This window comes from Corvus brachyrhynchos, unplaced genomic scaffold (genome assembly GCF_000691975.1).
Source record: "Corvus brachyrhynchos isolate BGI_N302 unplaced genomic scaffold, ASM69197v1 scaffold258, whole genome shotgun sequence".
In the NCBI taxonomy this organism is placed as follows: domain Eukaryota; kingdom Metazoa; phylum Chordata; class Aves; order Passeriformes; family Corvidae; genus Corvus; species Corvus brachyrhynchos.
Window position 1 is genome coordinate 4,697,742 of NW_008240122.1, and position 15,682 is coordinate 4,713,423.

General features: G+C 41.9%; 1 protein-coding gene across 1 annotated transcript in view; it reads left to right on the forward strand.

The window, feature by feature from the left end:
• The first annotated feature begins 4,036 nt into the window (after positions 1 to 4,036).
• The window catches only part of EPAS1 (endothelial PAS domain protein 1), a 36,829-nt gene continuing 25,183 nt past the window's right edge, over positions 4,037 to 15,682 (forward strand). Inside the window, exons 1-4 of the mRNA XM_017744777.1 lie at positions 4,037 to 4,059; positions 4,428 to 4,618; positions 14,795 to 14,946; positions 15,539 to 15,623. Of these exons, the coding sequence (XP_017600266.1) occupies positions 4,037 to 4,059; positions 4,428 to 4,618; positions 14,795 to 14,946; positions 15,539 to 15,623 (451 nt within the window). The remainder of the gene's footprint in view (positions 4,060 to 4,427; positions 4,619 to 14,794; positions 14,947 to 15,538; positions 15,624 to 15,682) is intronic.

The following is a 15,682-nucleotide window of genomic DNA, read 5'->3' on the forward strand; positions in this document are numbered from 1 at the left end:
AGTGAAGCTGTGTTGCAAGGGCCTGCTGGACATGAGCAAAGGGATAGGAATCTGGCTCCTGGGATCCATGCAGGGCATTCCTATGTCACCTGGGATGTTTTCACCCAGTGGGATGAAGTGCTCTGTTCCTGGGCATGGTTGTACCCTTGGGACTAGTTTGGTGTTTGGACTCTGGGAAGAAGCATGCAGAAGTGCTTATAAAAATTTGGAAGCTTTGCCTGGGAGTGTAAGTAGTTGCCAGTTGTTTGTGATCTTTTCTCACGCGCACTGGCCTATAAATTCTATTTTCAGAGTGCAAACTAAACCCACCAGGAGGGAGTGGGAAATCATGTAAACAGCTGTCCTGAGGGTACAGTGCCACACTTGTGTTCTGTGTCACAGAACTGCCTCTGCCTCCGGAACTCTTCTGTTCCCAATGGCTTGCACACCCATAAGCAGTGCAGCACCAGTGCATCAGATCCAGCAGCCCTGGGAGAGTCCTTACTGGGAAGTGGCACTTCCCTGTTCCTTCTCCTCAAGTCTCCTGACCACCTTTTATGTAGCCAAGTCCTGAATGGAGTCACCAGACCCATTCCTCAGCTTGGCTTCCCCATTTCCAAAAGAAATTTGACCTTCTTCATTCCTTTCTGGGTTTACTGGGACCAGTTATGCTGTGATTGCAGTGTGAGGGTGCATGTACGGCTCAGTGGAGTCTTATCCTGCCGGATCCTGGGACTCCTGAAGAAGCGAGTGTCCGGGAGCTCCCAGGAGGCTTGCCCTGCAGTACCCCATGGCTTTGGATCAGCATACAGGTGGCTTCATTCGTGGTGGCTTTCTCTGCTCTTCCCTCTGTGCTTTTAGAAATCTGTCGGAGTGAGCGAGGTTTCTGCTTGCGTTGCTGTCTCCAAGCAGTGACGCATGTGTGTGCTCTTTTTCTGCCACATAAGTGGGTGGTTTATGTGCTAGGAGGGAATGATTCATAAATTAGCTAGAGCCCAGGCCTTTTCTCTATTGCCTGGGTGATGTGTGAAGAGGGTTCAGTGTCAGCCTTTCTTTCCTCCTGGCCTTCAGTCGGGTAGGTCGCTGAGCAGTCACACTGCCACTCTCCAGCTATGGGTGGTCCAGCCTCACCCAGGGTGAAATCCTAATCCCCTGTATCACATGGGGGTAACTGCAGAGAGAATTACTAATGGCCTGCAGTCTGCAAACAAAAATCATACAAATACTGCTTTTTGCAGAATTCTGTCACTCAACTGCACTTTTGGGAGTCTTTTGCAACCAGGACAAGTAAGCACAGAATGACCATCTTTTACATGGACATCCCTGGGAGGCACAGCAAGCAAGCATAGATGGACGTCTTGAGTGGGGAAATGGCACAGGGGCATTTTGGGTCTTGGTGGACTTATGCTGGGCTGGCTACAATAGCAACATGACTCAAGGGTGTGCTGTGTGAGGGGAGATGGGGAGGAAAATTGAGGCGCAGGAAGCCACAAGCGGAGAAATGCTTAAAAAGCAAGTAGTTTGTTTATTTTAAATGATAGTGAATGAGCAAAAAAGTCTTTTGAAAGCAACAGGCAGGCTGATTCCTCCTCTTGTTTTTTCATGTGAGAAAGCTCTTGTGTGGTATGTAATGAACGGAGATGTCTCTCTGCAGAGGACCTTAGCAGGACAAGCAGAAGCAGTGTTGAGGGAAAGCATCTGTCACAGAGAGAGAAAATCTTTCTCTGCTCATAGTGTTAATTGTTAGAAACCTTGAGCAACCCATGGTTATTGAAACCAGCTTGTCCCATTAGCCACACTTCAAAATTATATTTACAGAGGTTAGAAAACTAAATATTTTTCTTTGTGGCTGGAGTGGTGTCATGAGAGACCCTGTCTTATACAACCTGTTTTTGCTGTATAAATTGCGACCTGGCTTTGGCCTTGGTTCCCGAAGTTTCATATTTAAATGAGGAAGGATTGGATCTTGTTTTGCCCAAGTTGGTTCTAATGTGAAAATTGTGGCCTCTAGATTTAGAACAGAGCTCAAACATTTATGGTTGAAGTTATATTTTTCAAGCAACAATTGGAAATGCTCACAAATACTGCTACATAGTTTTTGTTCTGTTTGGTTTTGTTTTGCTTCTACTCATTTATTTTCTTGGTATAATTAGAAACTGAGAAGATTTGTTCCTGGTCCATCATCTGTATAGGCACAGGGTAGGCACATTTTTCTTTAGAGAGCAAGACATGTTTCTGAAAGTACCATCAGTGTAAGTATTTTACATGACTCTCCTGTACCTAGCACCTGCCCCAGGAGAACATGGGGCATTTTCTGTAGTATCTTCTCAGATAGTTGTAAGAAGGGACTTTTTTTTCCACATGGATGTAGTATGACTCTTACTTGGCCAGGAGAAAAGTAATGTTAGTGTAACCTTGTGAATATCTGATCCTTTAGATTCAAACTTAGGTGGGTTGGTGCTCGCTTCAGCGAGACCCCTTGAAGTAATTATTGAAGTTGGATCCTGCCATTATATACTGAAATGTGTGCAGGTCTCCTCCAGCACATGCTTCCTGTAACACAGACGATGTTATAAAACATTCACCTTGGGCAAAATAATTGTGAAAGAAGTTTGCTGAGGGCTGATCACAGATCTTGAGAAGATACTGTAAGGATTTGAGCCCCTTGCCCTGTTAGCACACCCACTAGTGAGCACCTGTCTGATCCCACATATGTGCCCAACTTCATGTGTTTTGCAGGACAAGGCTCTACTGATGTGTTGTGAGCCCCCTCCTGCTCTGAGTGATGATATTGAGTGTCCAGCCTTGTTGAGCCCCAGCAAACACCTCACTGTGACTTTACTCTTGGCATTTAATGTGCATCATGGCTACTTTTCCTTCTTACTAATTTATGAAGCCTCCTGTGGTTTCAATGCAAGAAGCTTTTGCAGACTGTCTAGGTCTTCCAGAAACAGTAATCTTCTTTAAAATACTCTGCTATGTATTAATACTCTTTTTCTATTTTAGGCAGTTTTGCATGAGACCAATCATGATTGAAACAGTTTCTAGAATTAAGTAATGGGATTAATACTTGTTTTCCTCATAATCTTCGTGCAACAGAATATATTTATTGAAACTTTGTTTTGATAGGGTGGGGTTTTTTGGTGGATCCATTTTTAGTTTACAGGCTCATTATTTTATATTGATGTTGGAAAAAACAAGTTAAAAGCTGCTTCATTTTTGGGAGCCTCACGAATGGAGAGAGGTGCTGCTGGTGATTCTAGAAGTGAATGTGCAGCCAAAACAGCAAAAACAGTGGAAACATTCTACTTAGCACCCTGTTCTGTGCTCATTCAGGTGGCACTGGTGGACTGTTGCAGGAGTCAGCCTGAAAAGAAATGTATTTTGTGTTGGTGTGACTGCAATCCTCAACTGCGAAACCTCAACTCATGCAAGTGTAGGAACTTGTAGTATCAGCAGAGCTACGTGGGGTTGAAAAGGCTCATGGTTTTAAATGGATTCAGATGCTTCATGTTCTGAAATAAGAATTGTACTTCATTAAAGAACGTTAGAGTCAGTAGAGTTCGCTCTTAAAATGCTCTATCCCAGAACCATTATAAATGTATTCCTTGCGTTTCTCACATGTTAAATTTAGCTTTATGTCCCTTGGTGGCTTAATTTTGCATACTTGCTTCATAAAATGTCTTCCCCTTTGTTATTTCCTGCTCTTCTGTTCTCTGTGGAGTTTGAAGGAGGTTGGCTCTATTGGTCATGTTATTTTACTCACGAAAGGATCTATTTTCATAGACAATGGAGAGATGGTGATTTATTAGAACAGCTTCTCCAAAGAAGGGCTATCTTGCAAGCAACAGCATTTTCCTCTTTGTACCCTTCATGGTCAAGGAAAGATGGCTTTCTGGACGAGTTTTGGATTAAGAGCTGAGACAGTTCTATAGACTAACACAATTCAATACTCTACTACTACTTTTATTTTAATGTGGAGTGCAGCCATTGAAACTTCACAACATTGTTGTATCTATGACACAGCTGCATTCACTGTAATTATTCTAACTTTAAAATGGACTACCACCTCATCCCAGAGTAAGTAAATTTAGATTGAACAAACAAAAAAATTATTTTTAATGCATCCTGAATCCCAGAAATAATATTTTACAATTTCATTTTGAATTTCCTGCCTGAGGCAGATCTCAATCCTGTTACATTGCGTGGGGATTCAGGGTGTTCAAAGGCTGACCCATGTACAATCAGAGCCCTTTCCAGCTGTGGCAGTCATCTCCTAATTCCCATTTAAAGGGCACAAATGGGTATTAAAGTCTGGCCAATTGATTTCAAACACTTGACAGAATGGTATCTTCTCATTACTGAGAAGATACACTCTTGTAAATGCCTCTCAAGTTGTGAACTGCATTTCAAGAAATGCTTTTTCCTTTCTTTTCTTTACCTGTCAGGAGCAGTTCTGAACGGAGGAAGGAGAAATCAAGAGATGCAGCAAGATGCAGAAGAAGCAAAGAGACTGAGGTTTTCTATGAACTGGCACACGAGCTGCCCCTGCCCCACAACATCAGTTCCCACCTGGATAAGGCCTCCATAATGCGCCTGGCAATCAGTTTCCTACGGACTCATAAGCTTTTGTCTTCAGGTAAGATCTGGCTAAAAGAAGTCAGTTGTCAGGCTGGCTGATGGCAGCTTGGTAAGATTATGCGTGCTCTTCTCTGACTAGAGGGTTACCACAATAACAATTAGTGCAGGTTTTTTTGCGTCTCTAAAAACCCTCTGAGAACTCTTGAATGTGGTTTATTAATCTCGGTTATGAGACTTTGAGCTTTTAAGAGTTCTATCAGAATTCAAATGCATGCCTTAAGCTTCCATGCTGAAACAAATAACTTTTGATTTGGCGTGGCAAGCGTGTTTGTGCCTGCACATTCAAACAGCAGCTGGGACGCTCTGAAGGTCCAATACTTTGTTTGAAAGGAGTAATCGTGCTATCCACTGGCAATGAGTAGGTTGTTTAAATGGTAGGTTGTTTAAAACTAGCTACACTAAGATAGCTAAAACAACTTCTAAATACTTGATGTGAATGGATTCTACACAATCAGAGCCTTGCTCACGTTGGACTAGTAGGAAATGCAAACAAGCATAATATTTATAGCCTGTGAAAACTGGTAAAATTAGGAATATTCTTATTTTGCCCCTATATTTGAATAAGCACTTTGATGGAAATATGTGGCTTGAGTAGCCTGTAAGATCAATGAAAATAACTGATGCTTCCAGAACTTTCACACGGTGACCTACAAGTGTTGAGAATACATTAACACAACAATGCCTGCGCTGTTTGTGAATGGTAAACCCAAAATTTTGTCTTTTCCTTCATTAATGGCAGGACTCCCAATAAGGTCACAACTGCACTTCCTCTCCTCAGAAAAGTTGAGTCATACGAGAGCAATTACTTTAATAAATGTTATTAGGAAGTGTCCCATTTTGTGGTTGGATTTGGTTAGTCTGAAAGATATCGCAAATTTAATTCTGCTTCTGTGTGCTCTGTAATTTCTTGTAGCACTTTTGGCTTTTGCTGAAGCCTGCTGTATAAAATGTAGGTATTTTCATCTTAGCTTATAGAATGTGATTTTATCGTGTACTTCTGTGAAAGAGAAGTTTATTTGCTGAACAGTGTTTGGAAATCATCTCTGATTTTGTCATGTAACTAATACTTGAAGTTGCGTAAATAGGTAAATGTTCTTAAACAAAGCCAGTTTGTTAGTAACTTTCTCATAAAAACACAGCCTCAGCTCTTCAAATATTTATATGGCATGAACTAGAGACTGACACAGCATAGGAAAAGTAAACTTCTGAAAGGCTGTAACCGATAATATAAGTAATGTGCGTGCCTGTGAAAATTGACATGAAATAGTCGGATGCAGTCATCATCAGAAAAATACCTTTGCTTACCTGCTAAGACTAAAGTGAACTTTTCAAATGAATTTACATTCCTCAGTGAGGAAAGAATCTACTGATTAAAACATTTGTTTTGATGGTTCTATAGTGCTAAGGCTTAGACTCATTATTTGATGAGATTTGATAACAATTCAGTACACATGTATAATATTCATACATACACGTAAAGATATGATATATCTGAGTGGTATTTCTGTGACAGTGTTTGAAAAACAATGTGATTCATGTAGATAATTTACATTTTCTTCAAGTACCACCAGTACCCAGCAGCAGAAAAGAATCTGGACATAAAATCTTACAGAAGCGACAGGCTGTGCTCTAATATTTCATGCTTTCTCTGTATTAGTTATTTGCTTAGCCTTTAATCTGATGCCCTCACTTCCTCAGTCTAAATATTAATTCGGAGTAAGTCCTCTCATGAAAATTTGTGTTGTTAGTTAAATGCAGATTTGTCCGTGGCTGCATCTTTAGACACCAGAGGCGCAGGTAAGGGTTTCAAAATCTTACATACTTATATTCTGAGGAACTGAACTTAAGGAACTGTAAAAGGACATATTTTCTGGAAGTTTTGGGTATTGTTTTCTGATAATGAAAATACGTTAAAATTAAAGAATCAAGTCAGAAAACCTTGCCTGCTGCTCATCTACTATTCTGAGTACAGCTAACATATAAATTAAATTTCCTGTCTTTGTGGACTTCTGAATAATGTCAGTCTTTATAAGGACACTGGCTTTCACTAGAAGGCCATCCAATGTAATTCAGAGTGGTAGGTTTTGATGCAGCTGGAGGCTCATGGATCAAGAGGTTTGCTGCTCATCCTGTTTTGACAAGTGTGAAGCAAGATGGATAATGGGCTTGGGCGATGTTTGTGCTGGTTCTGTTCTTGCTTCTGCTTTGGACCCTTTCTGAGCCCCAAGCAAAGCTGCAGCAAAGGTTTCATGTGCATGTTCAGCAGCTTGGAATTTGACCATAAATTTCCTGTTGCATTTGAGAAGTCTGATTTGACTGACAGGGAGCATGGGGGACACTGTCATCTCTTGATGGGTGAACTGGGAAATGGGGAGGTGGAAGTGCATGAGAAGCAAATTCCAACCTCAGCCTGCAAATTCCCTCTTTGCTTTATGTTGTCTTTATTGAAATGGTTTTGATTATTTGGGCTGGACACCTACTGTAAACTGGAGTTAAGTGAGAGTATATTTCTTGTTTCTAATTTCGTCTATCAAAACCTACTAGCATACCATATTTTATTTTGTATTACTGTTTGTGGGCATGATTCTCAAACACATCACACATCTCTCTGTTTCAAGGCAATTTTGCCTGAAGCACAGAGAACAAGGCCTTTCCCAGGACTGTACCCTCATCTTTCTGCAAGCTGATGCTCCAGGTGGGATTTTGGAGATGGCTGTAGGCAACTTGTGAGTCTCGCTCCACTGGCCTTGAGTGTCTCATGCCCTTTCCTATTATTCCCTGAGCTGGAATAGGGCTTTTCACTTGTGTAACTTGGGCTGTTTTGTTAGCTGTGTCTGCATAGTGATCATTTATCTGTTGGGAAGCCAAGACCTAGGGAAATCTATGCCCACATTCTTCCAGCAGGTGAATGGCAGAGCCTCTGAATCTGAGCCCTCATTGAAAGCTCTCCCGCTACGTGCCTTGAAAAATCCCGACTTCTGGATTGCAGAGTGCACGTCTCCTGCAGGCGTTGCAGGGCCCGAGCTTGGCCCTTGTATCCTATCATAATAGGAAATAGCTGGTTGTATATCTCAGAGTTCAAAAGGGTAAAAAATACCAGGTTTTGCTTTATAAAAGTTGCTGCTTTACTTAGTAACACGTTTCCCTTTGATTTTCACAGTAGGCAATTCTGTGTGGGAATGTTGGAGAGGAAGCCTTTAACATTTAGAAATGCAGGCTGTTCGTCTGACGGCCTGATTGAGATTAGTATCACAGGAAGCAAACTGAAACAATAGCTTTATAATACTGTTTCCATGTTGTGCACAGAACAGTACACAGTATAATTGGAATGCTAAGTAGAAATATTTAATTATGATCATCTTAAATATTTTTCAAGATGTCTCCTAATTCTCTTGGCATAGTACATTTTTGCCATCGTCACATTCAAATGTTTGGGATAAATTTAGACCTGATCTTTGTTCATTTCAAGTAAAGGTTTTGATCCCGTAAAGTTGCTGCTGAAAATAGGCATTCTGATGCTTACCAGTAGTAGAGCTTTTGGAGTTGGGATCTTATGTCCTTTAGTTTACTCAGAAAAACTGTTAGCAGTACTCTTCCCATGTTATTTTCTAGTATAGCTAGTAAGTAAGGCTAATGCTTTTGGGGGAGCTAATAGATGGCAAAAGAGAAATAATACCTTTTGCTTAAGAATGGCTGCCTTGGTTAACAGCTAGCATTGTGATAGTTGCTGTGGCTGCCTCAGAATATTCTCTTTTTGTCTGAATATGAGGAGGAGAATCCATTTTAGGAAGCCTGTATGTGCAGTGCCAATAACTTTAAGTGTTTATTTGAAGCATGCTGATGCTAAAGGTGTTACAGGAACCAGAACTCTTTAGTACGGTGAGTTTCTCTGTGCCGGGACTACAGACTTTTTAATCAGGCTAATCAGGCCAACAATTTTATTGGCTTGCCTTAATCCCATCCTGTTGTGTGGTCACCTGGGTGTCTTTTCTGTGCAGAAATCCAGCAAAGGAAACTGGCTGGGAGTTGCTCTTGTGTAGGCAGACAGCAGCAGAAATGGGGAGGGAACAGGGATGCAGACAGGAAGTTGTTTGGGAGAAGGGAGGCCACAAGGAAGCCAGTGTGAAGTTGTTTCAAGGGAGGGAGACAACAGAGCCGGAAAGCCAGCAGGGAGCAGAAGGGGAAAAAATAGCTTTTCTCTGGGCTTTTAAGGGAGAGGACAGACTGTAGGGAGAAATGATGTGGGCATTGTTTTTGAATGTCTGGACAAGCTGCATCTAATGTCAGACCATTGTGGCATAAAACAGTGCTTTAAAAATAGCATGTCTACTTGGTTGCTTTTATTAAATTGGAAAAATAGTTTTATGCCAACCATGCTGCTAGGAATGAGAGTGAGCTGGGTGCTGAGTGCTTCAGCTGCTTGAAGTGATGTCCCTTTTCAGGGAAGGTGCACCCAAAGGTCCTATGGGACTCAAAGCCTGGTCTGATGGGGTGCTGTATTCCCACCATTCAACACTGATGGCTGCAGGACTCCAGCAAGTTCCTGGGAGCAGCATCTGAATGATTTGGCTAGATACAAACTCTGCAATCAAAACAACACTAACATAAGTGTTTTCTTTATCCAAGATTGCTTGTGCACTTGGAGATAAGAGCCCTTCAGGAAGCTTCAAGTTTAAGAGTAGCTTTTTCTTGATGTATCTAAATTGAAAGCTTTTATTGAACACATTGAAAATATCCCCTTGAACAGGATGTACTGCCCTGTCAAGACAGAAAAAAAGGGGGAAAAAAATCAGTCACTCTCCTTTGATGGAAAACAAGAAACCAGGAAGAGACAAGTCTGTCTCAAAGCTGCTCTCGCTGATGCAGGATGAAGCTGCTGTTAGATCTTCCATAACTTTTGCCTGCTGGCATCAGGCAGTTTTTACAACCCTCCTCTGGAGTGGCAGCTGTAGCTTGGTATCTGTTATGCACAACATGTAAGCAACTTACTGGTACTTACAGGAACCAGGACAAGAGACAAAGCCAGGAAAATTCTGTGCAGGTGAGGATGTGACCTCCAGTAGAAACACATTTTATCATTGTCTACCTCTGAACAGACCAAAAAGACCCTTTTGAGTCAGATCAAAGGTGTTGAGAGGAGTTATAGGCTGTTTGCTAGGAGGTTGTTTATACCTGCGCAGTTATTTCTTGTAAGGAGCAGCCTGATTTTTGAGCCTTCAGACTTGTTCCAAGAGGTTGGACTGAAGGAAATGAGCAAGCATCTACGGAAAAAGTGTTCTTAAACTTGGGAACAGTGCACATCCTGACAGTGAGAATTAATCAAAGCTTGTTTACAAAAGTTATTTTTAGCATAAAAGGTTATCATAAACACTGCAATAACCATTTGCTGTTACAGTTCAAAGTTTCTTGTCAATGAATAAATTCTGTTTGGTGGTTAGAAAATTTGTCAAAATAAATACTTACCAAAATTTAATACAGACTGAGACATGGACTGAAAAATACTGTATCAAAATTCAATGCAGTAAGAAATGCTGCCTTGGGGCAAAGTGAACAGTGGATGACCCAGCAAATGTTAGGACATGGGACACTGTTGCTCTGTTCCTGGTTCTCCTGTAGCTCTTTCAGTCACCCCAGGAAGGCCATGGCAGTTTTATGAGGCTTTTTTACAGGTTTCAACATCTCCCAATCTCACCTAGACAGGGATTCTCCTCCTGTATAGGCTTCCCAGTGTTAAATGAACACAATCTTGCCTGGGCTCCATCAATCTAGCTATAGTATGAACAACAATATTACAGCGCTTCATTCTGCTGAATGTGCTGTTAATTTAAACTGGCATATTTGCAGTCCAGTCTCCCTGCTACACTGTCATGAGAGACTCCTATTAGTTGAGGGGAGGTGGAAAAAGTTGTAGAAAAAAACCAGACACACATCTTTATTTCAAAATTTAGCTAGAAGCTATTTTGAAATGCAATGCTAACAAAGAAAAATTTAAAAAAAATTTAAAAAAAAAACCACCCTAAAAATCAGTATAAACTGAGTCCCACTGTTACCTTTCTTGAAGATGTGCAAAAACCTGGCAAGTGTGCATGAGGTGCTGCTCTCTGAATAAAGTGACCTCAGACCTACTGGAAACCAAAGGTTGAAGTTCTGCTCTCACCTCCTCATGCTAACTTCGCACTTCCATTTGGTCCCAGCTTTCTCAAATATTTTCCATCTGAAGCTGAATTTTCTTATGTTTGTGCTCCAGTTCAGCCCAAAGGTAAATAAATGAAGACAATTTAAAGCAAAGTGAAACACAATAGGGATTTCAGGGAGGAGCTTGCAGTAGCCATGCCATTATTTGTTTTGCATCTGCAAAATAGATTCCTTCTAAAGCAAACCAGATTTTTGCTAGTGGCAATGACTGAATTGCTTCTGAGGTATCACTCTCCTAAAGTGTGTATATCCTCTGAGTATTAGTAGCTAGTGCTTTCCACAGGAGAAAGGGAACGTGCTCTAGTGCTGACACTGCACCCATAGGAGGGACTCCTATTTATTATTTATATTACTATAATTATACCGAGTTACCTGATACAGGGCATACCAGAGCCGCCACAGTGCAGCCCAGCACATTTCTTTGCTGCAGACCGAGGATCCTCAGGTAGCTGATCTGCTTCAGCGGGTTAGCACAGACGACACCTTCTGGGACTCTGTGTTTGCAGCCACCGCAAAGAACCGGGAAACAGTCGGAGACACGAGCACCTTTGGTGTGTCCCCCAGTGCTGCAGCTGCACTGGGTAGGCTGCTGGGGGCTGCTTACGGGGGACAGGCAAGGAATAGATGGGCAGCAGAGTGGCTCTGGAGGTACTTGGCACCCACCTTTATGTGCCTGATAGCGCCTGCAGTTTCCTCAGCTTTGAAACGTGAGCACGCCCTATTAAGTACTACAAGAAACCCGTATCTGCCAGCTCCCCTTTCCTGCTGCAGCCAAGCTGCTGAGGAGAAAGGAGGGGGTGCAGTGGGGTTTATTGAGTTACCAGGGAGGCTGGAGTGTGCTGCAAAACACCTTGGTTGTGCTTTTGGGTTAGGTTAGATGGGGTGCACAGCAGCACAAACAATGATCTCTCCCTCCTCCCCATCCACATCACAGATGCCTCCAGCTGGACAAAGATAATTTTAATAGAAACAGTTGAACTCTGATCCCACAAACCCCGGTAACTACATGCCTTAAAGCTGACTATATCTTTAAGTGCTGTGCTCAGCTCGGACCTTAAGGGTTTGAACCTGCAGCCCTGATGTGAGTGATCCATGTCCTCTGTGTGTGTTTGTATAAGTAATATAATTTATATACATGGAAAAGCAAACTCAATCATCTGATAATACAAGTAAAGTGTTTGTCTTTCACTGTTGGAGGCATTTAAGAATACAAATGCTTTGAATAGCCTTCCTGCCTTTGAATGGTCATGTTTTGTTAATGCAAACTTAATGAGCTGGGAAAAAAAAATGGAAAGGAGGGTCTGGGGTTAGAGCTGAAAAGTCATTTTTTCTCTGAACCCACACTTGGCTGATTGTCTTGGGCTATAGCCATGATCCCTGCTGAATAAACCATTTGTTTGCTTCCGGAAAAGTAAAAAAAGACCCTTGACATTCTTTACGCAGTAGAAACAAGCTTGGGAGCAGATGGTCACTTACCTCTTTTTTTTTTTCTTTTTTTTTTTTTTTCCTTCCCTAAATGTCATTTTGGTCAAAGTGCATACTATTCAAATATATTATTGTGTATTTTCTGTATTTTAAATGCTAGTCCTGATGTAATTTCCTGAAGTCATTTGCTTTGTACTGAGGAGGAACTGGCCCTTGCATGTGTAGCCAGAATTGCAGTGCAGGGATGTGAAATGATAAATCCCCAGCCTGTGCTGGCCATCCCTGGAGAGTGTCCTTTCTTCCCTGCTACTAAACAGTCTTGTTGAGAGGCAAAGGGTGATAAACCAAGTGCTCCCCATGGCTCTGGGGCCGAGTCCATTTCTTCCCTTGTTTGCACGATGCGTGATGGGCTGCTGCGGGGAGGGATATTGAGAAGCAGGAGGATGCAGCAGCCAGCATCATTTTTGTCACCCTTCATCTGTTCCAAACAGTGCTCGGTGGGCTCTGCATTGCAGAAGTTCATCCCTCTTGGTTCACTTAAATCACATCCTCAGGCACTAGCAGATGCAGTTCCAGGAGCTGTATAGATCAAACTTATCCTTTAATCATCACTCATTAGTACTTCAAAGTACAAACTGCATTAGTTTGGCTCAACCTCTTCCCTATTCAAAAAAGTAACAAACCCAAACCATATAATGTTTTACAAAGCTTTGCTCTATTCCTGCTTCTAGACTTCTTGCAAAATGAGTATTTCAACAAGAAACACGAAGGAAAGTGATCAGTGTGCTGTTTCACTGAGGAAAAGAACAAAAATGAATTAGTTTTGTCAAGCGCTAAGAGTATGTAACACAGAACAAACTGTAAGCTGAAATTGCAACATTAAACCAACAAGGAAGAGCATCTTCTCCAAGAAACTTGTTTGTGTCCCACTGTTCTTGCAAGTAAGGCTGATGCAATTATGGTTGGAGCCTCTGGACAGCAAAACTGGTGGTGGGCCCAGCCTCGAGCCTGTGCCATCAGGAAAGGGCATAGAAAGCAGAATTGTTTCAGCTCTTCTCCCATCATCCTTGTTGCTATGGGCTCTAGGGCAGCTTTGATCTAGATGAGACTTACTCATGGCCTTATATCTTGAAGTTGGTTATTCCTTATTCTGAGACAATTAGGTGGGGTTTTGTTCTTCATTTACCTGCTTTTTCCCTTCAAAATCAGAGCTTTACTATGACATTTGCAATGACTGATCACAAATGAGCAGGCTAACTGACAAAACTGTAAAGATAAGCTCATCACAGCATCTCTGAGGTACATAGACCAGATACAATATCTCTAAGTGGTTTTGTAAAAAATTATTCCAGAAGTTTCACATAAAACATATCAAGTAATTATTGGGCTGGCTCCTACGCAGAAGTTTTTCAATGCTAGTTGTCTGCACGTCATTCCCTGACAGCTTATTACTCATGGAGCTGAGACATGCTTAAAAGCATAGAAGGGAAATGGGCATTTGTGTGACTGGCAGCAGAAGGAGCAGTGCCTTTCCCCTCCCTCCCTGCCTGCAGTTTTGCCACGTGTCACCTCCCATGGCACGAGATGGGCTGTGTGGAGCACACATGACGAGGGCATCGTGGTGCCATCAGCTGTCGCTACACTGCAGCCCAAAGGTACCAGAAAAATGTGTAACCAAAAAAAAAAAAAAAGCTGTAATAAACATTCTAGCACGGCCTTAGATTTCAGCTGGACAGTGGCATGTCTTTCCCAAAAATGAGTAAGATGCACTGGGCTCATGAATCTGCACAGGTAGACATCTGGGACATAAGCAGAGTCTGAGGCTCTCCTTGCAGGACAGAGGAAGTGGGGGTGGATGACAAAGCTTGTCAGAGTTTGGTGGAGTGGAGCATAGGAGGTTCTAATGTCTGCAGATGAAAAAGCAGGTATCAGTGGGATGGATCTGTGGTTTTCTGAGGAATACTGAGATTTATGGGATGACAAAAAGATTCACCCAAGATGACTTCAAGGGAGCAGTTTGCTAGTTTTTCTACTCAAAGTAGTGTTAACAGATGTGTCTGTACTGAGTGAAGAGGTCTATTTAGACATGCTTTGTAGGAGCTGTGTTTGAACTTCTTAGAAAGTCTGACCTGATGGAAGAGTCCCGTTAGATGTAAGGGATGCACAGATTTATGTACCTTCTGTAAGATTTGCCCTCTATCTTGTGCCTCCTGTTAGGAGGTACAAATGTTGCATGTGGCCAAGAGAACATGCACAAAGAAGATGCACTTCAGTGCCTGAGTCTGTAGGTGTTAGTGACTGAAAGCACATCTTGCAGAAACATGCTAAAGGTGAAGAGAGGATCTTGCATTTGCCAAAACATTTTGAAAATTATCTCCTGCCTTTCTAGTGATAAGGGTATCCCTTTCATATACTGTTCAGAAGGCCCCACCAAAAGGGGTTTGTTGAAAGGAAATTTTAACAGCAGAAATTTTGTAACCAGATGTGCTTGCATTGCAGAAGGCTGGCTGGGGTGCTGAAGGCTTTAAATGCTTTTTTTGCTTTTTTTTCTCAGTATGTGCTGACAATGAGAATGAACTAGAGGCAGACCAGCAGATGGACAACTTGTACCTGAAAGCTTTGGAGGGATTTATTGCCGTGGTGACACAGGATGGAGACATGATCTTTCTGTCAGAGAATGTCAACAAATATATGGGTCTTACTCAGGTAACTTGTTCCCTTATGCTTTCCTCTTTGTGATACAGTTCATAGAAACAATTCTTACGCCTAAATGCAGAAAACCCATCTGTGTGTCACTGCAAAGAAGACTGGAAATAAAATGTCTTCTTTCTCAGGCAGGTACCCTGCACAGCAGACAACACGGGTTGGAGGTTCCCTCTCCCTTCCTACCAAGTTGTAGTGTCTTTGGTGACTGCAAAGTTGCCTTCCTAGATATTACTGGGGAGAAGAGAAGGCATTTATTCCACTTGTGCCTTAGACTATGGGACAGAGCTCTTTTGGGGTCCCCCTTTTTCTGCTTTGTGGATTGGGAGTTTTCTCCTGTGTTGAAAATAGCAAGTGGTGTTGGTGTTGACTGTTAACTGCACTGTGCAAATTCAAAGATAAGAGAGTTGTTCTGGGGAGAAAATGAGGAGTTATGCATAGGATAAACAAAGGGAGGGTCGTGGGATTTGTGCCCGTGAGCATCCTGTTGATGCACTTAGTTCTAGTGACCAGTTTCATTTGAATTGTATTTAAAAACAGATAAATACTTTAAATTGCTCTGATTTGGCTAAGTGTAGCTCTTACTTCTACACAGGTGGAACTCACTGGACACAGCATTTTTGACTTCACTCATCCATGTGACCATGAAGAAATTCGAGAGAATCTGAGTCTGAAAAATGGTAATAATGAAAATACAGAAGTCCCTGCTTGCTTTTGAAATAACCAAATGAAGTAAATG